The sequence below is a fragment of the Taeniopygia guttata genome, chromosome Z, assembly GCF_048771995.1.
Source record: "Taeniopygia guttata chromosome Z, bTaeGut7.mat, whole genome shotgun sequence".
In the NCBI taxonomy this organism is placed as follows: domain Eukaryota; kingdom Metazoa; phylum Chordata; class Aves; order Passeriformes; family Estrildidae; genus Taeniopygia; species Taeniopygia guttata.
In genome coordinates, this window is record NC_133063.1 from 14,817,536 (window position 1) to 14,844,011 (window position 26,476).

Below are 26,476 nucleotides of genomic sequence, written 5' to 3' on the forward strand. Positions count from 1 at the left end.
CTTTCATATGACCACAATATTTATTTATAGGATAAATTTTGTAAGATTTGCCCTTTGACAAGTTTGTTGAGACCACTGTAGAAGAAAAAAACCTGCAACTGGAAAAAGCTAAAGCCATACGAAGCTGTGGAAAGCAGTCATCATCAAAACTGTTTATTTAATATTATAAATAGCATTCCTGATGATCAAGTAGTGATTTTAAAATCATATAATGTAATGAGAAAATCAAGACTCCAGAAAGAACTGTGACCTGGTGTTTTATATTTACCTTTGGTATTCCAGAAGTATCCAGCCAGTTCTGGAAGATACTTTCTACAGTTAACTCAGACCTTAAAAACAAAAAAAATGTTAGAATATATGCAAAAAAATACCAACTTCTTTCATGTGAAAAAAATCCCTTTAGAAGCTAGGCAAACCCTCTAAATTCAAGTATTATTTGTACTAAAGTGGTACAACATTCTCATTTTTTTAATGAATAAAAACATCAGAGGTCATATGAACAAATTAAAGGTAGATCAGGTTCTGTTTACTTAAAACTCAAATAATAAATTTAGTGCTGATAAAGATTAACAGAGAAAGTGTAATGTGGTAAACTACATTTATGAAACATATGAAGTATGAACAGGCGCTGTACTTTTTGCTACATGAATAAATTTTGGGCTTTTAAAAAGCACTGATGGATATTTATTCTCAAAGTTACTAAATGTCTAATATAATTTAGTTTTGTCCCTTCTGCACTTTCTTTATATCCCAATTCACAGTGAAATCATAGAATAGTTTGGAGCTTCAACGAATGGAAATAGCTCATCATGATGAAGCTGTGTGACACTGAAATAACCACACACATAAGTATTTGTAAATTCAGAAACTATATCTGCATTTTTACTTTTGTAAAAAGTAGGTTAGCTATTATGGCATTTACTTCAACTCTGGTGGAAGACTTCCCAACTTGCAGGGAAGCCAAATAAAAATAAATTATAAATTAAAAAAAAAAAATTTCACACATGCAAGTACTGAAATAAGGAAGTTGAGTAAGCCCTCAATGAATATAAATATTTTGAGAATCAGAACGTATGTATATGGTCCTGTTCATGGTAGTACCTTGGTAAGATTCATTCTAACGCTTGCAGTTACTTTCACATATGTAATGTAGACTCAACCAACAAAGCATTCATGAAAAGAGCAGCCATTTCCAAGCTCTGAATCAGGAAGGCAAACAACCCAATAGTCAACTTAAACTGATCATAAGATTTAAACAATCAGCAGTCAAGAAGGAGCATTTCTACATACCCAGGATTCTGAATTTTCAGGAAAACACCATTGTGTGTGTTAGATCACTATATAAATCAATTTTCTACAGAAAACTGAACATACATGTGATGCTTGTGTAGCGTTCTACGTTAAAATAAAAGACTAAACATCTAGATTTGTTCCTGGTTATTTATGCAAAGTTATTAAATTTGGAACATTTGACTGCTAATCCCTCAGACTATAATTATCTTCATTTTACCACTGTTCTCTAAAAATTGATGTCTAGCCTTCAGTCAGACTAGCTGAGTCCCTTGACTGGGAATAGTGATTAAGAGAAATATTTCCAGTCAGTCAATTTACTTTCCCCAGAAGAAGATGGTCTTGATTTCATATTTCTGTCTGGTAACTAAAAAGGGTGCATACAGAGCTAGCTTAAAACCCGATACCAAAATGTTATAAAGGCAAAGGTAGATCACTTGGACAGTGCCTTTTATTCCGTCTCAAGAAGCATAAGTGGGATAAATTTTTTGTTACTGTATATTGTATGAATTAAACCAAATACAGCTTAGTATTCTAATGTTGAAGCACAACTAGGAGCTGGGAAAAATTCTCTTAGTTACACATTTAATTTGTCTTACCAAGGCATAACAAACACAGCCTCACCATGTCAGCTAATCCTTTGCTCCCCCATCCCCAGAAACTAAACCTATAGTGTGAGAAAAAAATCTCTGCAAAATAAGCTATGTTATATTTGCTATGTAGAACCATTTAATATACCCTCTATTCCATTTAAAAAACTGGCTTTGAAATGAGCTAATGACACTGAGGGGAATCACACTGTTCTGACACCACACTAATTCAGGCAGAAAACACTACAAAGTTTCTCAGTCTCTCCTAAAACTTTGCCATTTTTCTCAAAAGCAAAACCAGTAACACTGCTTTTTCTCTGCCTGCAGTGCCCAAAGTTTCAGAAAAACACCTGTCATATGACCATATACAATCTTCTTTGCTTGTACTTGCACACAAGTACTTTGTTTAATTCCAAATTAGGATATTCTTGTTGCCACCTATGAAAAAAGCAACTTGTTTAAGAGGCATTCACTATTTTTTAAAAAATACATTAGTAATGAGCAGACTATTGCAAAGATCTACTCTGAATCTCTTAGTTGTCAGTATTGAAGAACTATGAAGATGTTGCAAATGCTTCTGCTAAATTGTTTGACTTAGAAATAACCCCCAAAAAATTATCACAAACAGACTGCCATCTCAAAACAAGTGTCCTAGAGAAAGAACAGAGAGTCTAATATTTGTAGAGGCTGCAGTTCAGTAAGGGCATTTACCACCTGCTTACGTTGCAGTAAGTAAGGACTTAAATCTGATGTTTGTGTGAATTCCTGAATGGCCTTCTGGTTAAGGTATTGGACAGTGGGGTCTGTGTTGAGTTGACTAGCACTAACTCTTACAAGACCAAGTTTCTTCAATTGCTTTTTACAACTGTTCCCTACTGTAAAATGAGAATTTGGCTACATCCATTATCTCATCCCTTGTCTATTTGTTTAGATGATAAACCAAATCAGCTTAGGACTGATCTAACATCACACACAGAGTTCAGATCCAACATTTTAAAACAAAGTCTGTAAAATACTAACATAAATGACAATTTGTAAATTGGCATTATAAAGGATGGCTGTACATGAAGTTTTCACTGCACAAGGCTATAAGGCTTGCACAAGGCTCTTCAAACTTTAACACAAAGCCAGTTAATGCCTAAATCAAGGATAAAAAACATCAAAGTGTGCAGCTTCTTTTTTAGGTAAAGGAAGATAGTAAAGACTGCCATACCCAACTGAAAATATGCAAACAAGCGTATCTGCTTCATCATACATTTATACACATCAGTAATTTTCAAAGCTATTCCAGCTAAATATGGAGGCATAATTGGAGCAAATCAAAACACAATGATTAGGGATTCTGTCAACTAGACATACCTTCCTACAGATAAATTTTCATTGGATTTTATCCAGCATATATATTTTGGCTCATTAAAAAAAAAAAAAAAAAAAAAAGAAAGTAATCAAAACCACTGAAAACCACTGGGAATAATTTTTCACAATTATTTGCTTCAGCAGTTAGGTGCCTACCAGCTGTTTGTCTCATTCAAAATCACCACATTCACAACAATGTGCATGTGAATCAAAGAAAGTCAATGTGAAAGAAAAAGACACACCTACATAGCTGAATCATTTGAAATTGAAGCATTATTTTAGTACTTAATTTACTATTTGTGAAGACATCCAAGCAATGTAGTTGGTGAACTTGGGTTATTAGCAGTACAAATAGCAGACCAATAACACAAGCCTTCCTTTGTCTATCATGTAATTATTAAAACCATCACTTATTAGTAGAATTGCTTGCTTTATTGAATGAAATTAAGTAAAAAATACCAGCAGAAAACCCCTGTGAGCAGAACCAACCTGCTCAAAAATATTTTGCAGTCATAGCTGCACAAGCAGCAACTCTGAAACCCTCTGTTACAAGGGTAACAGAGTGAAACCCTCTGTTACAAGGGTAAACACTGATTCTTTGCACAGCTCACATGTTGGGCAGATGTGGAAAGGATCAACTTACAGCAAAGACTATGGGGAGAATATAGCCACTGGAGTTTTATCAGATCTAGTGCATTCAGATATACAGACACATAATAGGGGGTTTCTTGGTGTTTCGGTTGTTTGGTTTGGTTTGTTTCAATGTAGTGAAGTTTCAAATTATATGAGTAAATAAAATGCCTTGGTGGCATAAAATAAAAAGTAAATAAAATGTCTTGGTGGGAAGTATTGTAGATTTTCCACAGAAAGAAAGGCAGAGATTACATGAGACTCTAGCCAGTGCACGCAGTATTTTAAAAGGCTTTGTAAACAGAGAAGGATAATGATCAATATTTGTTTGTCATTCTTTCCATTAGTCCTTCACTCAGAAAAATAATCAACCTTAAAGTAAGTTAAGAAATTATAAAGGACCAGAAGGTACTGCTCAGATTATCTGATGTCAGTATTCAGCTGCAGTCGAGAAACAGAAGGCTCCTGCTCACAGCATGGATTCCTGCATCTAACATGCCATTATAATTGAGTCAGAGTGAAGTAGCCCTATATAGTAGGCATAGAACTGTCCTCCCCCAAGTACAGAAGGCAGCAAAAATCAATAAAAAGTTACATCTGGATATTTGAGCTGCTCATCACTGGGAATGTAGTAAAAAAATTTCCTTTGAATAAAAACTAAATGAATTAAGTACTTGGAGGTGAGAATTTTTCAGATCCAATCTCTGTATCCAATAGTAGAAAGCTAAAATTACATTACTACAATGTAATAACTACAGAAAATTTCCACACTGTTTCATGATAGTTTTCTGCCAATGTTCATTCTGTTCTCATTACAAAAGTCTCCCATAAGCCAAGTTCTATTTCTAGCTACATAGTTTGCCCCTGTTGCCACAGCTGAGGGCAAGATTTGGTTTGATTACTTACTACAAATGTCTCTTTATTTCTTTTTATTATTATTATTATTATTACTATTATTATTATTATTATTATTATTATTATTATTATTATTATGACCAGCCTCCATAATAAACTACAGTGTATTAGAGTGCTTAATATTTGTCAAGTTTGAAGTCTGTAGTTTAAACAGTTTAAATTTTACCTAGTAGAACTGCACAAGCCTGAGCAGTTTTACGTGCTGCACAGTATTTTTGCTCTCATATTGAAATGGACTTCATTCCCCTACATCAAACTTTGTGCAAAAAATCACTCATCAGCAGATGATTGCTAAAAATTCTTGATTTTTATCTTTCTTCACTTTTACCTCAGGTGAGTGTTTCTGTACTGGCCACAGAATGTATTCAAGAATGAAAAAAACATCATCCCAGCAGATAAGAAGTAAAGGTCTTCTGTATATCAAGATTCCTTGCATTGCTGCTGATATCTGCCAAGTAATTTTGGCCATAGATAGTTCAGATATGCTATATATATGATTGTAAAATGAATTACCATATATCTGAAATTTCTTTCATACATTCTGGAATGTGATGCATCAGAAATGGAGCCACACTTCTTTTGCATTAGTCTCATTGAAAGTTTAGGTATGTTTTTAGGCAGAAAAAGGAATGCTTACACAACAATATTTTGCACTGGGTTTAGAGTTCAGAGAAAAGCAAGTGAAAAATAAAAGGAAGGAAAACAAAAGTTTTTTTTTAACATGCCAATGTGTAATCATACCATTTAAAAAATCACTTTCACATCTGTTTTATATAATATACCTCATTAAATTTGGGCCAGAAACTATATTGAATCATACATAGAGAGTATTATCGACTACATCAATGGAGAATGTAAAAGCAGCCAAACTAAACCTGAGATGCCACAAAACATATTTTCTCAATGGTAACTAGCTTCTCTCTTCCTCAGCCATCAGGAACAGAACTGTATCACTAAAAAACTCAATACATTTGACCTTTATGAATACCATCTTTTTTTTTACTCCAAAGCACTCACACAGAGTTATGAACAATTTTGCAAGCCTGACCTTCAACACTGTATTTTTCAAGTGAATATTTTTTAAAACTGTAACATATAAAGCTCCTCTACAAAAGACTCTTTATTTGTAGCATAGTCCAGAATAGCACAAATTTAAGCCTCAAAGTGCTGCTAAAGACTATCTTCAATGAGTCACAGTCACACAGAGGAGTATTTTGAAGGACACGTCAGGCAATTAACACTCAATTTGCATTCATGTTTTCCATCTTTCCTCATGCAGCACAATATATGGCTGAGAGGGGATGGTACCAGACTCCATGAAAAAAATCCATCTTCTCTGGTATCCCAGATTCACAGAGAAGTTCTGGCATCTTTGCTCTAGGGTGCCATGTGCCAAAAGGAGCTGGCAGGAGAATCACAGGTTAGTTTGAGCAGGCAGCTATGCCTGGTACTTCAGACTGCATAATGAACACACAGCATCACCTCTGACCTGATATGCAAGTAAAAGGCACTGTTTGAGGAGAGCATGGTATAGGATAACCATGTCTCATAATTTTTTGTGTATATATGTAATGGGAATCTTCAGGCTAGCATTATTTCTGGCTTGCACATATTAAAGTCTTATTTCTACATATTTATTTGGCTTTTCTAGCCCAGTTCTTACTTACTGTTTTTGTTTAGGAATGTCTTCCAGCAGCATGGTAAGAAAATCCTGGAAAATGAACAGAGGAGCACCGTTTGTACGTTTATGAAGCCACAACCCTGTGTCTTCACTGCTAGTGAGAGATTAAAGACTATAAATAACAGAATAATAAGAAAAAGCTTATAAAAGCTTATATATCCACTATAATGATATAATGACAACATAATGTATATTGTTATTTATACAATTTATACTCATTCAAGCAAGGAGTGTCAGCATTGAAAGAAAATGGGCTTGAAAAGCCTGCTGACTATTTTAACACAATTCCACATTCCTACTCTTATTTTATCCCTAATACACACACACAAACTATATTTAAAACTGTTAAAGGCTGGAGATTTACATACAATTGTTAAGAAATACCAAATTTAAATGTTTATGCTCTCCTCACTGTGCTTATGTTATCACATTGTTCTTAATTACATAACTACATAAAGCTTTTTCTTCCTTAGTGCACGTGCCTGATTAGACCACATCTACTCCTCATTCTGTGGCAAAATTTGCAATATTGCTGGTAACCACATCACCTGAGCAGTAAATTCTTCACATAAAAGGTAGCTAGAATTTCTTTCATGGTTTACAAAGACGATGCAATGCCAATGGAAGAGCATTACTATCATCCTCACTTATACCAGTATGATAAGCCCTCTTAAGAAAGTTACACTTGATATCATGAAAAGGTTCTCTGGTACCTATGTTTTACACAACAATTTTAATGATAATCACTTTGACAGAATACAGTCCTTTGAACAATCACATAATACTAGGATTTATTAATATGAATTATTCATTTATATGCTGTTTCATAAAACTAATGTATCTACTTTATTGATACTAATCTTTGTGGAGACAAGTTTCATAGGCTAATAATGTTCCTCACTTCAGTATACAAGTACAGGCTGACTGAACTGTACAACAATTGCAAATTTTTGCTCTCTAAGGCCTTGAAGAATGTTTCCTAAAAGGCAGAAATCTTTTATTTATGGACCATGCCATAATAGTCAACAAAAGATTCTGTTTCTCTGTCTGAGTATGGCATTGTTAGGGAATCAAAATAAGACTGATTGCAAATTGAAACTACTGGTAACACAGTTAAGCCTTCCTTCTTTAGATTCTAAGTGAGACTTAGGTTGAATTGCAGTGGCTTATAACAAAAAGTAAATTACATAGTGCTGGGCTTTGTTGCTGTGGCAAGAAGAGCATCATTAGGAGTCATTTTGTCCCAGTCACAGTGTATTGCAGACATCATGATGATGACGTGTGATATCCCTTTATTTCATAGTTTTGCTGTATGTAAACATTACATTATTCTGTATATAAACAGAAAACTAGTGTCTCCTTGCACTTGTGGAAGTTTTGCTGGAGATACACAGTTAGCTTACATGCAAATAAAGAATATGGTATAAGAAAAATCACAGTTAGAGTTATTTCAAAAGTGTGTGAATAGTAAACCTGAAGTGGTTATCCTTCACACTACTTGCACTATGTATGCATTAATGCAGCTAGATTCCCTGGTTAGATTCCATCAACTTTTCATAATCAATCACAGAGTGGATGGTTTTATAATCTGTATATTATACTATGAAATTAAGCATCTCCTTTGTTTTCCAAATATCAAGAAAAAGGCACTATCATTCTACATGCCTTCTTAAAATTAGGATTAATCCATCATATCTTATTTTAACTGCTTCTATTTCAATGCTCCAAAACAGAGTAGGAAAGCAAATTAGCACTTACCTCATATTAGCATGGCTTTTTTAACACTTGCCTATTATCAAGCCTGCATGATGCATCTCATTATAGGTCTGACTTTTCAGCTGTTTATAATTTTGTCATTTTAACCATTTGTAGTGAAATTTTACTCTCAGACTACTTTTTCTTCCTCCACAGATGAAATGGTTCAGAAGTGTCCAGGAGAAAAGTCAGAGGATAATGTGGGGGTTTTTAAGATTTGATGCCTCTTCTTTAAGATGCTTTAGTTATTTTACACTTTGAAGCAAAGTCTTGTGGATGACTATGTTAATAATAACTAAATTCTGGATCAGACCATAAAGAAAATTATAGTTTGGGTTTTTTTTTGTTTTTGTTGCAAGTAATTCAATGAAGGTATAAAAAAATATATAAGTTAGAAACTACAAGCTACCATACTGCTGCAATATTAACAAACGGATTAAATAATATCACTTTTATATATATTCCTGTTGTTCTTACCTGGCTAGAGACCCCAAGGCTAGAAAACAACTTTTCTTTATATAAAGAAACTGTTATTCTGCAGTTTGTGGAATTCTATTGACATTTAGCTAAGCTGAAAAAAAATGCTGAAAAAATGATTCAATACATTTATTGAGGCTCTGCTAGCCCCTTATAATTAAATTCCCTGATGACTCTCATCCACTCTCACCATAGTTTTACTGAAGCCAATAACTTTAATCACAGCTTTAACACTGGGCTTCTGCTGGGCAGATCAAGTCTGCATACAGACTGTGAATTTAACATCAAGGAGAAATTTTCTTTGCTCTGTTAATGGATGTACTGTATCTGAGTTAAAAGAAAGAAGAGGCAGGAGACCCAGAAAGTAACAACTAGGTTGAAAGAAGTAACTGGAAATGAAGGCTACTTAAAGCATTAACTAGATATATGTGGTGTTAGAGGACCTTTTATTTCATACCAAAAGATGTTTTATTACTACTCCAACTTTTGTCTTGAGCAATGGCCAGCAAGTGTCTACCCATGAACTGTTTTGGAGAATCAGGCAAGTACCTCTCCCTGATCACACATATTGGTATCAAAAAAAGAACATTCAATATTAAAAAACAAATTATGTCTTCATATGAAAACCTCAAATCCAGACATTTCAAGTACTCTATGACCAATAGATACTTCTGTTTAAATTCTCTGACTGAAATATAATGGGGTGGATAAAAACAGCGGAGATGTCATGACTGAAGTGATAGATCCAAATGGACATTCACCTGCAAACAAATAAACTTCAACTACACTTGCATCCAGTTCCTTGAAGGAATAACCCACTCAAAACTAAGCTATTCCTAAAAAACATGCAGTTTGTAAATTACATAACTAAGTGGCACATATTAATTTGTCCCTTCTGGGTGGGAAAAATAAATAATGAGCACCCTTCTAGTTTCCAGTTTATTTGGAATTCCTTCCCTAGACATTCTTCTGGCTTTTGGTGACAATCCCAGACTGCACCTCCAAAGAGACAACTTCCCATCTAGAGCAAGCAAGACTCCCACACTATATGTTTTATTATCAGGCCACAATTATTAGCCAGACAGCTTAACAGTGTAAGCCCCAGGCGATGGAGCCTCTATCTAGCTTTAGTCAAAAGTCAATTTGTTGCCCATTATAATAGACAGAACCACATGAAAATCAAAGTCCACAAACAATGCAGTTTCCAAGGTATTTTTATTTCAAGATGAAATGGAACAACTGCTTTAACTCTGTTAGGAGTACCAGCAATTTGCACTTATTTCTTTTTACTTATAGTCAAAACATTCCAGTCATTATTTTTAAAGTTCACTCAAAGTAATTAGTAAGTGAATTCTCTCATAAAAAGAAAAATGGAATATTTTTTTTTTAATCCTTCTCAAAGATTCCAGATTTGCATTACTCATCAGTTGCTAAATCAACTAAAATAAAGCTACTATTAAAAATCTACTAAGCATGCAAGCAAAATGAAGGAAAAAGGCAAACTGATTAATGTTTCACATCTGAAGTAATTTCCTTGCACCTGAAGCTCCTGTCTGGGAAAATTACTGCAAACACCGCTTAAAACAAGACTAGTATTCATAACATGGGCAATTTTTCACTGTTTTACTTTCCCTCATTCCCACAATTCGTAAACCTGGGAACTTTTCCAGTTATTCTGGACAAGGTGAAAGTATAGCACTATAATATTTAAACTTGCCAGTTATACCTCTATTTATATTTAATCTTTTATTCATTTAAACACTGACAGCATGTTTGTTCAAGACGAATCTTGAATAAGAAACTTTGTACCAAGTTGACTTCGTTGCTTCTGCATTTACAACTCCTGCTGTCATTCCTATACCAGACCCCAACAAAAACCACAATGTTAAAGATTACTTAAAAAGACAGAAAATGTGTTTTAATTGGATATGGGCCTATCACATTTGCATTTTTCAGTGACCAGAAACCAGTATTACATTAAAATTCTCTTCCCAATAATTTCACTAGGAGCTGGATTTAGGCTGATGGTAGACACAGTAAAAGCACAAAAGCAAACAACAGAAGTTTTAATGTATAACACTCTTTCACCACCATATCAGGTGGCATTCCTAAAAGAAGAAAAGCACCTTTCTTTTTCTTTACATATATTAAGCACACAGGTACGGACATATTGCATATATCAAAATAAAAAGTAGCCGAAGAAAGAGAAATTTAACTTTTGCTCCAATAATTTGATAACAAAACACTGAGCAGTTTTTTATCCAATAACTAAAATGGATGTTTCTGGGTGTAGTATTTAATCTTAGGAGACTGGAGTACATAAGCTACCAATTGACACTTCACAGCTAGACACAGGGAGAATTCTCTAGTGTATGTGTTAGCTAGCTACCATGACTAGTAGTACAGTCTGCTGAATATTTTGCAGCATTCAGTCTACTAACAAAACTCACCCCACATCAACCAAGAGGAACAAACTAACATTTTCTTACCAAAATCTGAGCACCTTTCTTACCACCAGCTTAAAAAGCTGGGCTTGTTCTTGTTGTTAGCAGTCTTTTGACTTCTCTTATTTTCAAAATTCTTCCTGCTATGTAATAGTAAGGCATCATTTTTATGATTTTGAACACCCTAATGTAGAAAAGACTCATATAGTCATTGGCATTTTCCACACTATGTCCAATGAAACTGCTTACGGCACAGGAAAACAGCTGCAGCAGTTTAACTCCCCAAACATTCCACCACAGGGCAGAAATGCTGAGTTAAGAGCTACTGCTCCTAACTTCTGAGTGACTTGACATACAAAAGAAATCACAAGTCCATAAGCTATTTGTAAGATACCTGGGCATACATCTCACCCCTTTAGAGTGAGATTCCAAACAGTATGCATGCGAGGGAAAAATCACTGTGGCTGGAAGAAACAGCAAGTGTTAGACTTTGGTTACACAAAATCAGAGGTCCTTACTCAATGTTTCAAGGAGACATTTATCACTGTCCTGAATATCCTCAAGTATTTCAACCATAAGACAGGTTCAGCAAAGAAGGTGGCTTCAGAAAGTCACTCATAGTCCTTCTCTTCTCTTTTCCGTCACCCCTCACTGTCATCACACTGCTCTTCTAGCAATGCTAAATATTTGTTGTGTTGTGGGTTTTGTTCCAGGCGTGTTTTTTACCATGATGAGTTCAGTGACCTGGTCCACAGACACCCCCATGAATGGTTGTTTTCACAGCATTACTGAAGCAAGAACCTGCATTGCTATTTGTGCAAGCTGGATTCTTCACCAGTGACAGGATTCCTAGAACTTTGGGCTCAGAGAGCTATGTCATTTTCTAAATCAAAACAAAACTAGAGCCAGTAGTTACATTACTTTTACAGAAAGACCTAGCAGAAGGTAAATTTCTACTTATAACCCTACTTGGCTTCGTCCTCATAGGAAATATGTTGAAATTAGAAGCATGGGATGAAATAGCATGCAGAGAAAAAGAAAATAAATTCAGAAGTATATTTCTTCTCTTTCAGAAACAAAGAGGAATCAGGGAAAATACTTGACTGATCACAACCAAAAACCACAAGCTAAAAGATCACAGGCAATAATTCCAGTATGGTAAATGACCCTATCTTTGAGAACATCAGTACCTATGAACATTGGCCTTCTGAAGTGTCATGTTAAAAAAAAAATCCCTAATTGTTTATATTATTGGATACTAGCAGGGTGTCATTCAGTGTCACCACGAAAAAAATATTCTGCCCTCTGCCAGGTGGGAATTTCAACTATATTGTGAAATTACTATTGCCTCTCCCCTTACATCACAACCAGAAGTGATGATCTAGGTAGCCAGTCCAAACATTTGGATTTCCTCACACAAAGGTGAGGAACAAGCCCAAGCACAATACCTGAGAAAGGACAAGCTGCCCGTGGAACTTAAAGACAAATTTCCGTAAAGATGCAAGGTATGAGACCTCTCCTATCGTCCTTGCCAGAGATCGCAAAAGAAAATAACCCTGCAAAAAATTAAGGTAGAAGCTATGAATTTTCTGTTATCTAGAAGACTGAAATCTTTATGATATTCATAAAGCAATCTCAGTAAAAAATCAGCTGACAACACTCACCTTCAAGTAATGAACCTGCATGAAGATTTTTTCTGCTTTAAGACCATATTTGACAACAGAGGCTCCAGACTCACTCAATTCTCCTGTGCTCTCCTTTTTGGGCCTAAAATGGAAACACACTAATTAAGTTTTGGATAAGAAACTAAAGAAATAAGTCATACTTTACAGGTTCTGATAGTTGAAAGCATTGTATGGCATAGTAACCTTAAACACCTGTGACTAGTTTAGTCTTTTTCTTCACCATAAGTATATAAATTTACTTAGACAGTCAAGCAAGTCAATTTTCTTCTAAATAAAATTCATCAGTAGGTGTAGTCTCTTTTTACAGCCAGCATGACACCAGGTTGCATGTCATTTTCCAGTGGAGACATCTTATGAACAAAGATAAAAAAATAAACAAAACAAACATTTTAAGGGAAGGAGAAGTGGAGGGGAAGACAGTGAAGTCACTATGTTCAACTAGAGTTTTCTCTTTTTTTTTTTACCTGAACGTTTTAACAGCTTACATGACTATCCTCACAAGAATAACCCCTTTCATCTGCATGCAATAGACTGCTGCAGCAAGTGTTCTGATTTTCATTTTTCCATTTGGGTTGGAAGAAAAGTCATTCAAATTTTAAAAGAGGAAGTATTTTGCACACAGGTTTGAGGTTTACAGACAATAATGTCTAGAAATAAAATACTATTTACTGCCTAATTTAAAATGTAATACAGCATCTGGTATGCCACAAATATACAACAGTTAAGTGTGGAGGACTTTTAGGCTCTAAAGAGCACAGACTGAAACTAAAGAGAAGCTACGCAAGCATTTTTTCTTCATTTGTAAGAAGTGCCTGCACAGGCATAGGACTGAAGATCATCTAGATTTTTTTCTTCCATTCAGAACCATCCCAACTAACAGTAGTCTGAGAACAGTTGGCTAACCCTGTGACTAAAGCAAACTCTCCAATTCTAAATGTGGATTTTGAAAAGGCCAGTCTTCGAAACCAAATGTCTTTCCCTTCATTTCTGTAGAATAGGGGAAATATGGGCCACAGCAATGCAAGATCCTTCAAACCACACCACTCATGCAAGAGTGATTTCAAGAATTTTGTGATCAAATTTTTTTCCATATCTGTGTCTCATTTGAGAAAAGCGTTCTTCCTTTCTTATATCTGTGGCACAGTTTCTTATTACAGTTTTGTCTGGAGTGCTAAATCAGGGTGGTTTTAGACATTATTATTAGGGCCTGTGCATATGAAATCCACTATAATGAAATTTTTCATAAAATGTAACTGTTTGGAATAAAATAGAGTGAAAAAAACAGATTGAATTTTACAGTGTGTATCTCACACAGTCCTCTTCCATTTTATCACTCATAAATCTTTCCAGATCTTCCCTCAACATTGAAAGAACAATTCTAGTAACAGTTTTCTTATTCTATGGCAACTCCAGTTCTTTCAGACTGTGTAAACGTTGCAGAGCCACTGTAGGAAATCAGAAATCCAGCTATTTCCCTTCTGGATCAGTCTCCTGGAAGGAAGACCCACTGACATTCCATACATGACTTGTCTTCATTCTCTGCATATAAAAGCTGCTTCATTTCACTTAATAAATAGCTTTGTCTATTGTATTTGAAAAATGGATTTTGAGCACAGGCTACAGAATCCACATTAAATTGCAATCTCGCTCATAATCACAATTATTCTAAATTAGGCAACCATACTTCCTTTCTCCTCTGACTTTGTGCCTGTATAGATCCTAGGACTGACCAGAAAGAAGTATTGAATCTGGATTATGGTAGTGAAGAATTCCATATGGAAAATATATACACATTCCTCTGCAAAGGCTGCATATATATTCTTGAAAATGTATGTAAAGGAGTGTAACCATTTAGAATGTAACTCTGTTCTCTGCTATCAGGACTTCAGAACACTATTTTAATGCAATTCTTACTGTATTTACCACACTTTGAAAGTACAAAGATTGAAATTTTGGTACACTGACCTACAAAAGATGCACCTAATCTGGTAGATAAAGTCTACCATAATGCTAAAGGCAAAATGTCTCAAAATACTCAAGATGCGATCTGGCCCATTTTAGATACCGGCAAATTTCTGAAGGAGGTAGAAGATGCTGCTTTCTACTTGCTGGGCAGATGAGTATATTGCAATAGTAAAAGTACAATGCACTGGGATGTCCTTGGCCATTAAATGCTCTGATGTGCCAAGTGGTCACGAAAACTTATGCAGACTGTAAGACACCGCCTGAAAGCACATTTCCTATCCTATTCAAATAGAATAAAACTCTTCAAACCTGACCTACAGAGCAGCCAGAAGCATTGCTTCAGGGCAGAATGGACCTGACACAAGTAGATCACAGAGACAAATTTAGAGCTAGATATCAACATTGGCTTGCCTTAATGAATAACCACAAGATACAGTTCAGCCATAATGGTCAGGAGACAAAACAAATGTCAACACCAGCTTTATTCTGCAGAACAGAATGCTCTTCTTTGCTTTCCTAACAGGAGAGATGAGAGTGCTGGATGAGAGTGCTGGTGTTGATGACCACCAGCAAAACAAGTGCCAAGACCTTTTTCATAGGTGCTTTTATCCCTGCAGGTTTCTTTCAAATTCTGTGAGAAAATAGGCATAGGTCTGTTGGAAGTCTCATCCTGTATGAGCATGGATGCTCCACAAACCCCTCCTTCAGTGTTAAGATTTGCTCATGCTGCCTTTCAGAGCTGCTGCCTGTTGAAAAGACACTTATCCAATTTCTTTCTTACCAAACCTCTTTTTTTACAGGTAGCTTAGGACATTCTACTTACTATAGCATAACACCAAGTAACCGTAATAAGAAGAAACATCAGGCTGATCATCAGTTTGCTGAGTAGCTTTCACCCACTGTAAAAAGGTATTCATTTCATAGGATCAGCCAGTAACTTTGGGGTGGAATATTCTAGCTGTCAGGAGAAAGCCCAAATAATCATATGATCAGCAGGGAACAAAAAAAATAATGGAAGAATGAGCTTATGCTTGGGAAGAATGAGTTGGTTAGTATAACAGCTGTATAACTAGTGATTAAGCTTGCTTTTGCATTCACAACTATGGCCAAATTACACACCTGAACATTTACACAACTGTGTAACTGTTGACTCTGTTACACATAGATACACAATGCATCAGTAAACATAAAGTAAAACAGATCAGTGGAAGACTACAGTTACACAGATGGTGATATGCTTTTGGATTACATGAGGCCTTGGAGAGGAACTTCCGTGCTGGTGAGCACTCTCTAGAGCTTCCAAATATAGTAGAGCCTTTTAAGTACTGCTGGGCAAGCACAATAAGAAGGGAAGACCTTAAATGAAATGGCAACAGTCTTCCAAAAACATATAAAAGTTGATAATCTAGAAGATGGGCATCAATTTATTCTTAACTTCCACTTGGTGAAAGAAAGAAATGAAATCTACATTGTTTGAAATAAACAGGATTTCAGTTGCACATTAGGAAGCAATTTTTAACTCTTAACACTAACTATTTTTATTGAGACACTAATACAGCTTATGAAAAGCTGTATTTTCTCTTATGAAAACTTTTTTATTGGAACCTTCTAAGAGTATGTCAGTAAGAACCCACTTAGGATGGTCTGTGTGTACTGCCTTTATTTCAGATCAGGAGAACAGACTATAAAATTGTTTGAAATCTGTCCCTGTACTTCCATGATTTGGTCAGAAATCATGGTTAATTTGAACTAGGATTAGATAACTCATTATTCTTCATCGAAGATTGAGAGGAGACAAGCCGTAGAGTCTCAGTGGATCTTGAATTAGACAGACATTGAAGATCAAAGACTGGTTGAAAATTCCTAACACACCAATCAAAACAGATTATTAATCACTGGCAAAGGAAGGCTGTCTTTAGCTATCTGTAAAGGAGCCTTGAGTTTAGCATCTGATACCTAAAGACCAAAAATCTGTTTTAAATATAAATATTAGCAATTTCTAATTAGAAAGTATGTTTATAAAGTTTATGTACCATACTTTTTCCTTGTTTTTCAAAGCTTCATCAGCTTGGCAGTTAAATACCATACTAATGTATGTACTTGCCTTCAGCTACAGAAAATTACTCTATTTTGGCTTCCAATAGTGAACTCTTTCAGGAAATGTTCTTTTATTTTTTTCCCTGAATAGAAGCTCTTGCAAACTGCTCAGAGATATTTCATGTCAAAATAATCCCATGGTTTTATAAAAGCTTTCTATAAAAAGGGGAGAAGAAATTGCATTATAGTCAAGATGTATAACCCAGTCAGTTTAATTTGTATTTTCTTTTTTCTTTTTTTGTTAGAAGGAAATAAGGAAATGCAGTGGATTTAATCAGATTATTTGGATGTATATCTTTTAAAGGGAGAAAATGTGGAAAACAGGAGAGAGTGAAAACACAAAAGCAATGATGGTGCTATCATATTGTTACCTTAAAACTTGCAGCTCTTCTTCAGAGTTTTGCACTTCATCTCTGAGTCGGCGCCAGCGAAGTAAAGCTTTCAATTCCTGTTGCCCTTTTATTTCATCATGTGACAGCTGCTTAGTAAACAAAAAACACAGATCACTGACTGCTGTTTCCCAACAGACAATAATTTACAGAACAAGAAGCTTGGTTTGTTTCTCTTTAATGTGCAGAAGAGGCAGGAAAGGGTATCAATATTCATGATAAAACAATAACAGTTGCTGCTATGAGAGATAATAGCAGCACCAAGGAAAACAAAAGCCCTATTGTGCACGCCAAATCAATAGTCAGTTAACTAATTCTGACTGAGGATAGAGATGGGCATGTTGTTTTCCCTTTAGTGAATGGCAAGAAAGAACTGAATTTACAGTAGAGATACCTGGCATAGAGGTTCTGGTTGCATCCCTACCCTTCCCAAATTGAGAACAAAGAGCTACATCGTGTCCTGGCTTCATTCCCCTTTCCTACTACTTCTGCCATACTCCTGAAATCTCCCTGTTGTGTTTTCCCCCATTTGTGTAATATTAACAGAGATTCCTAATTATGAAACAAATTCCAGGTTGCCAGCTGACAAAGAATGGTTTTGAACATAATTATAATTTATGTTTCTCTATTATAAGAATAGATGGGAAACTAGGGAAAGCAAAAGCAACTAATACTACCCTGCATTGCATTCAATCACAACTGAAATTATTCTCAGGCACTATGGAATACACTCATAATCCTTAAATTCTATTAGTGCATTGCATCAAAACTACTCAATAATGTTCAAAAGGTATGCCTTACATGGTAACAAGGAAACTAATCATACTTCTTTTGTTTTCTCCTTTACACTCAGCTCCAAGGAAGATGTCTACTACAATCAAAATGCTTTCAAGTGATTAACAAAAGCAAAGAATTAATACGAACAGCTCACAGCAGTGTAGTTATGCCCAATGTGAATGCACAATGTGAGTTTTAGAACCAAAAGGGAAAAGCCAAGTGTTTAGACAGCCTTTCTCTTTTTCTTTTTCCAGAAGTATGGTACTTAACAAAGCACTCTGTTTAGTTTGGTGCTATAAATAAGCCAGATACTTAATAGAATGGAGGTTCAGAAAAGTGTATTGTGCCAGTTCCCAGTTCTGCCATGCTTTTCCTCAGGTGGAAATCTGCAGGCTAAAGGGGTAGAACCTGACAAAAGGTACAGGAAGGAGTGAGACACGAAATGCTTGAAGTAGCAGAGGTACTACAAAAGTAAGAGTTGCATCAGAAGAACACTTTACTAGCTGACATGCAACTTATGAACTTTTCACCTTAATGGGGGCAGCAATTCCTAAGTCTCTGACAGGACAGTTACTTGGTGGGCAGTAGAAAAGAAAAAAAAAAGTGTAAGTGCCAGTGTGCCCCACTTAAAATCATCTTCTATTTTGCTTTGAGGTACATTTCATGGTCATCCATTGGATGAAACCAAACAATTTTAATTAGGTACCTGGAATGTTACAATATGCATAAGAGTGTTGGTTCTTCCAGTTTGAGGTATACAACAGAAGTGGAAAGAATACACAGCAATTGTTTGATAATTGAATTTTAATAATTGAATATAAAATCTGTGGGAAGGTATAATTGACAAGCAGATGTTTCTATTCTCCTTTGCACTAATCCCTACCTCTGTAAAGATTTATATTCATTGTGGATCACTTTTTTTTTTAATCAAGTAAGCATGCAAATTCCAATACCATTTTAAAATATGTTACTTCATAGCATAGTTTGCATTTTTGAGGTTTAATTTATATCTAATTCACATATAATTTTGATTTCCACATTAATTTTGAAGCAACATGTTTGAAACAACCTTACCTGTTGTGCCCTAGCCCAAAATATATCTTCTAAAAAAGTGGCAAACCCTTCACTTAGCCACTCTTCTGTCCAATCACGAGCACCAATGGCCAGTCCAAACCAAGCATGAGCAATTTCGTGGCACAGACGAGTTCCACAGAGATGGCTTCCTCCTGGCAGTACACTTTGTGACAGAAAGATGATGTGTGGGCTGTACAAGAGAAATGAGTGACAGAATCCATTACTGACCTGTTACAATGTGTATTGTATGGACATAATAATAATAATAATAACAGAACCAAAGAATCCCCTAGTTTCAACTCTCCTGCTGTGGACAGGGACACCTTTCATTAGTCTCAGTTGCTCAGACACCCATCCAAACTGGCCTTGAAACTTCCAGAGATGGGGCATCCACAGCTTCCCTGGGAAACCTGTCAGTGACTCACCATCCTCAGAAGGAAGAACCTTTTCATAATATCTAACCTGAACCTATTCTCTTTCAGTTTGAAGCCATTCCACCTTGTTCTGCCACTACATGCTCTGTAAATAGCCTCTCTCCATCTTTCTTGCAGGCTCCCTTCATGTCAGCTTTATTAGCCTGTTAGCTTCTTATTAGTGTATGCATGCTAGGTCATGACTAAGAGTTTATATCTCAGGAATTTGTAGGAATTAAGTTGTACTTTATTGTTGGTTGGCAGAAAATCAAACTAATATTCCACTATACAGCTGTAAGGTATTGGACAATCAAATAGCTATTAATTGTAAGAAGTAACTTCAACCAAAGTTTAATATTTTTTATGTTACAAAACTGATTTATTTCCATAGAAACATTTATATATAAGCCAGGATAATAAAATATAAGCAGTGTTAATATAGACAACAATTATTTATCAGTTAAATGATCAAAGATGGAAATAAATAAAGGAGAAACATTTAATAAAGAAAACAAATCAGTATCCAAAAGTAAAAAGTGTCACACGTAGTAAAGCATATGTGTTTGTCAAAACTTCAAACAATCTAAGAAGATACTCTCTTGTGATAAAAGTCGATCATTTTTGCAAATGCAGAGATAGGAGAACTTATTTTACTACAACCACAGAAGTGAGAAGCAGCAGATATCTGCTTTTCACAACAGCAAGGGAACAACCCAGTCTGTATCTACTCTGCTTTGTACCCAAGCAAGAAGAAGAAATTGCAGGGGAAAACTGTTGTGAATTGTCACTCTGGTATTGAAAATACCCTGAACTGCAAGTTACTGCAGTTCCCAACTCATGTGCTACTGTAAGGCAATTTCTGCTACGCTTACAAACATTACAGAATTTAACACCTCACAGCTGATACAACTTTTGAGACTCAGTACATCTAGGAAATAAAAGGAGCAGAATTAAGATTTCTGACTAATATCCAAGGGGTTAACGGGGTATGGATGGATTAGCAAGGACACAAACCAAGACCACCATCCACAGAATGTTCCTGCATTAACCTATGGTATCCATGATCTGTATTTCAACTCTTTCCTCACTTTTCTCTCAGTTACAAAGGAAATAAAACACAAGCATACCTTCAAGACCAGACGTCTTTAAGTCTAGCCTTCCAAGCATGGGAGGGAAGTCTATGGCCTTAAGACATTTCCAAGAGTCAAATATTATTCGTCAGCATTCCAAAAAGCTTCCCCACCCATTCTACCCTTCCGTTGGAAATGTTAAAACACCCACAGTTTTCTTGAAACCAGTTGGATGTCTGGTACTGGGACCATAAAATATGATACACATGTAGATAGAAAAACATACTCAACAACTATGTCCTTATAAAAAAAAGTAGTTACCCAGCCAAGAAAATGAATAAATTTAAATCAGACACAATGTAAGAGGTTACAGTACTAAATCAAGAAATCAAGTAACACAAAAGTAAAAACATCAGCTCTCCAAATCTTTGCCAAAAGCAATTCTGACTAAGATAATGAAGGGAGAGAGAGATAGGGGGAAAGTGTGAGCACAGAAGATGCAGAACATGACAAATCTTTTATTATAAAGCCCCCGAATAATAACAGTTTTGAGGGTATTACTTTGGTCAGTTTTAAGTAAATGACCCCTAGTTGTGGGATGTGTACAGACCTACAAAGAAAAACTGCAGAAATAGACCAAGTAAATAACATTCCAGTCATACTGTTGGCAACATTTCAGCCACTTGGTTAAGTAAAACAAAAGTAATTTCATGCCTCATAAATAGGCCCACAGAACAGTTTGCATTTTAGGTCTATTGCAGGAAAATATACAATAAAGTAAAGATTGTAATTTCTGCTTTCTCCAATCACTTAAAAACCAGAAATGCCACATATAGACAATAATCTGTTTTACAGAGAGATTACAAATCACTTCAGAAAGAAAAATGCATATAAGTTAAATTTTGGCCAAAGAATACGAGCACAGCTTCCTACAAGGCTAAAATAAGATTATGTGCTGCAGCACAATTTAATTTTAGGTTCTTACTAGAGACAGCAACTTCCTTTCCTGAGAACAATTTAAATTATTTCTTTTATTTTCTTTTCCCCTAACAAACAGCACTATCTCTAATTCAAACCACTGAGAAGTTCCCATTCTTCTTAAGAGTAATTTTATCAAAGACTGAACACGTCTCCGGAAGATGTCCAGCACCTATCTGTTTGGAAATAGTTTACATCTATGTATTTGTTTAAAACACAGATTCTCTATTTTCAATAAATATTTGAATTCCAGAAACTCTGCTCCACTTATACTAACCAAATATACCTTTTTAATATCATCTAGGATGTGCAATGTTCATGAAATTGTAGAATGGCTTGTGTCAGAAAGGACCTTAAAGATCATGTAATTCCAACCCTGCTGCTGTGGGCTGGAACACTTTCCACTAGACCAGGTTGCTCAGAGCCCCATCCAGACTGGCCTTGAGCACCTCTAGGGCTGGTGAGTCACAGCTTCTCTGGGAAACCTGTTCCAGAGCATCACCACACTCTCAGAAAAGATTATTTCCTAACATCTAATCTAAACCTGTCTTTGAGCTTGAAGCCATTCATCTTCATCCTGTCACTACCTGCTCTTGCAAAAAGTCTTTCTCCATCATTCTTATAGGCTTCCTTCAAGTACTGAAAGGCTGCATTAAAGTCACCTAAAGCCGTCTCTTTTCCAGGCTGAACAAATCCAATTCTCTCAGCCTTTCCTCACAGGAGAGTTGCTCCATCCCTCTAATCATCTTGGTGACCCTTCAACGGACTCACTCACTTGAGCAGGTTGATGTCCTCTCTGTGTTCTATGTTAGGAAAATATTATGAATGTAATTAATTACACATCGTTTAGCAGCGCTACTTCTAAAGCACTCCATAATTCAAGAAAGTATCTAAGTGAAAAATAAGATAATTTGACTGGTAACTAAACTGCAAGACCCAAAAGCTTCTTTTTTCCTTTTTTTTTTTTTTTTTAACAAGAGGAAAGTGGCCCTCCTACCATCTGTTTGGTTTACTAGAAACAAATTATAAGGCTTGATATCCATTTCTTTGATTCTAATTGAATAAGAAAGAAATCCATCTATACATGAGAAATGGGCAAAGATGATTCACCTCAGAAATTACATCAAGACCTGTCAAGAACTGTGCAGCTTATAAATGCCTTTAGCAAGAAGGGTCTAAGTTTTTAAAGCAGGCCAGAACAGGCAAGCTGCATATGGTAAAAAAGATGGGAAACCTCTCCCAGTCAACAAAAAATCCAACAACTCTAGTAGTCATTCCCAGGAAGCTGGACAAAATCCTAATGGCTCCAAGAAAAAAAGTTAATGACTTATTTTTGACAAGTATACACTTGGTTACCTTTCTAAAGCAAAAGAGCATTATTCTGACCAGAATCCCATGCTCATAATTTAGATATTTGCGTCACTTGACTGGAAGAAGGGACAAGTTCCCCCTCCCAGTTAAATTGCAGTTAAGGGAAATCTCAACACTGTAACTATGGCATGAATGCATACAAAGGAAAAAACTGTGTCCCAAAGGGAAAGAAATTGTTGTTGTGAAATACCAAAGAGTCCCGATGTTCCAGTCTTTCAAATCCACTCATGTACACATCCTTAATAGATAGTCTCTTTTACAAATAAAAGGTTTCCAATGAGTTCTAAAGCTCTGAACAGTAATCTGCCCATCTGAGAAGCCAAATCTCTGACAGAAATTTTTAAAAACTTACTCTAGACTTATGACTTAGATGCAAATGCTGCTTTGCATACGGTCTGCAAGAGTGTGCTGTCTTTGGCTGCTCACCCATAATCAGATGAGACACACAGCACAAACCCTACCCAAGTGTATACACAGGAACTAAATACGCATTTAAGATGGGAACCTGAAGTTCATTTCTAACAAACTTGTTCCATTCATTTTGAAGCAGAAATCTTTCCATCTTAACACAGAGCCCTGCATATACATTTTTTACATATTTGTGGAAATAACAAAGCCAAGACTATTGTCACTTAAGAAATAATGCTTCTGAAGTCAAAAGTAGCACCAAAAATCACTACCACAGCTACCACTTACACACACACACACATATATATATGTATTAAAAATATTTTGAATTTTCTATTTAGAAAAAATGTAATCGGATAATAAACAGATTATCTCATATAAACAGGTGAGACAGTTATTGTAGTTCTAAAAAATCCCTACTTAAATATGTAGAGGGGAGCAGGGGAAGTCTAAAATATTTTCATAGGCACATATTAAAATTAAGGTATGCATTTATAGATTATTAGAATTTGGGAAAGTTAGAGAATTAAATGACAGTTCCTCACAAACAGTTCATGCAAATTCTCATCAGCTGCCTTTAACCTTATATTGGTTTTGCTCAGCCTGGTTTCTGGTAGCGGAGAGGCCACAGAGGTGGCTTCTGTGAGAAGCTACTGGAAGCTTCCAGCAGAGCCAATCCCTGATGGCTCTGAAGATGGACATGCTGCTGGCCAAAACTGGGCCAATTAGAGATGGTGGTAATGCCTCCATTATGACACATTTAAGAACAAAATCAAAACAAAGTCATAGGGTTTTTGCTGAGGAAAACAACATGGGGACACCAACCAGTGGAGAAGGAGCGGGAGGAGGTGCTCCAGGCACTGGAGCTGAAATTCCTCTGCAGGCCCTGGTGAGACCATGGTGAAGCAGCCGTGCCCTGGTCCCTGCTGGCCACACTATTGTTGGCACAGGCCAGGATGCCATTGACCTTCTTGGCTACCTGGGCACAGCTGGCTCATGTTCAGCCACTGTTAGCCAGCAGCTGCAAGTCCTTTTCCAATGAGCACTACCCAGCCATCCTGCCCCAAGGCTGTAGCGAAAGGAGTGGCTGCTGTGACCCAAAGGCATGACCCAGACTTGTCCTTGTTAAATCTCATATCACTGACCTCAGCACATCCAGCCTGTCCAGGTTCCTCTGCAGATCCTTCCTGCCCTCCAGCAGATCAATGTGCCTCCCCAACTTTTTGTTGTTTGCAAATGAGCAATCTGGTAATAATACAACTAATTTCTTCAAATTATGTCTCATCCTTCCTCTAACACAGAGCTGTGTTTTTACAAAAATTCATAGAACTTACCCATGGCTGATACCCTGCTGCATGCATATCATGGTAATATATCCTATCTGCTTAAAATATCCTGACTTCGGAAGTAAAGCAAGAAGGAAACAAAGAATGCTGTCATTTACATACAAATTTTCTTTATTAAGGTCATACGTAAAGTCAACAATATCTGTTCATTTAGAATGTTCCATAATCCCAAGACTTGTGACAGGCAGCAAATTGCCTGCTATGGTAAAGAGAAGCAAACATAGAAAAATATGGGGTGGGGGGAGACAAAGAATTACAATTTCTAAACCTCAAGTTCCCATCAAGATTTTTTTAAAGATTTTTTTTGAAACCTCTTGTTCAAAAAACACATAAAGTAACCAAACTTCTATAAAAATCAATTACAAAACACCTCCTAGTAAAAAATGGCTTCAACACTGTCAAAAATCTTACAGCCTGCTTTCCAAGAGAAACACCTTGCAAGACTACAGCTTTTCATGTTGTATGTCACAAAATGACTTTTCCATAATTAGTTGCTTTAGTTAAGTGATTTATGGCTAAGTACAAATTAAGTGACTTCAATAAATATAAGCACCTGTTTCACTACTAAAAAAAAAGCAAGAAAGCCAACTCTGTATTTTATGCAGCTCAGTTTCTAACCTTCACGCTTCACTTCCAACTCCTCCTCAAAAAAATAGACACTGCTAACACTGAAAATAATTTGTAACACCATTTTCCAGATCCCTTACTAAATATTCTTAGTATAAAACCACACTGTATCATGGCAGACATTTCCACACAAATCTTACAAGCTACACAAATGAATTGGGTTGTGTTTTTCTTAAAAAAACAGATCAATCTACAGTGATTCAGTTATAGAGCAATAAATAAAGATAAAATAAACTTATTTCTAATTCAGATTGCTCTGCAAAGTATCTTAGGATATGGATATTTTAATCTTATATTTTTTGTTTGATGTAAGAGAGCTGATAGACCACAATGGTGATAAAAAATCTTTACTCTTGCTGACATAGGTACCTTCACAAAAGGTCAGAGGCTGAGAAACAAATTTTGTTCATGTCTAAGGAGACAGAGGAAATATCACAGATCCACTAAATTCAGCAAGAATTTTATGCACAGAAAAAATGCAATTTGCAATTCATAATTTTACATTATGAATTTTCTATGTTCCAGATTTTATATGAAACTTTTACCACAGTCCTTCTAAATTTTAGAAGTTGGTCAACTGAAGAAAATATTAAAAACACCTAACAATTATACTATTAACCATGTGAAAATACTTAATAACAAATAATAGTGTGGAAAGTCTCTATTTGAACCATGTGTTTTTATTAACTTCTTTTCATTTAACACTGATTTATATTAGGACCACAAAATTAATCTTACTTACTTTTAAATTTGATGAAATTTTAAAAAGTTAACAGAAAATAGCAATGGATAGACGTTGATCATTGTAATGAAATCTTTTAATTCATCACATTGTTTCTGCAAGAAGTGAGCAATGGAAAGAGATACAGATACAGGTACTCACACCTTTCATTTCATAAATACAAAATAGTTCTTTGTATTCTTTTTGTTTTCTTCTCATATGCCAAAGGGAAGTTTTAAGAAGAAGAGTCTCTTGTTTTATACTAAAAATTAATATAGCATGTTTCATTGACTTTTCAAATTATTTGAATTCTTGCTAAAAATGATTAATGTGATGAACAGTCATTAACAACATTCCTCAGCTCCAGTCTAGTGATGACATTTTATCACTGATGGATGATATTACTTGATCATTGAT

The 26,476-nt window shown here is 35.6% G+C and overlaps 1 protein-coding gene across 12 annotated transcripts in view; it reads right to left on the minus strand.

Moving 5' to 3' along the window:
* AOPEP (aminopeptidase O (putative)) overlaps nucleotides 1-26,476 on the minus strand; it is a 187,888-nt gene that overhangs the window by 100,333 nt on the left and 61,079 nt on the right. For 10 of the 12 annotated variants that reach the window (XR_012053080.1, XR_012053079.1, XM_072922497.1 and 7 more), the window contains 6 exons: nucleotides 19,126-19,315; nucleotides 17,257-17,366; nucleotides 12,803-12,905; nucleotides 12,587-12,694; nucleotides 6,449-6,492; nucleotides 269-329 (listed from right to left, as the gene is read on the minus strand). Coding sequence is in view for 10 of the 12 variants with exons in the window: in XM_072922497.1 (XP_072778598.1) it covers nucleotides 269-329; nucleotides 6,449-6,492; nucleotides 12,587-12,694; nucleotides 12,803-12,905; nucleotides 17,257-17,366; nucleotides 19,126-19,315 (616 nt within the window). In the remaining 2 variants the exon portion in view is untranslated. The remainder of the gene's footprint in view (nucleotides 1-268; nucleotides 330-6,448; nucleotides 6,493-12,586; nucleotides 12,695-12,802; nucleotides 12,906-17,256; nucleotides 17,367-19,125; nucleotides 19,316-26,476) is intronic. The other 2 variants (XM_032744612.3, XM_032744610.3) reach the window with 1 other exon arrangement.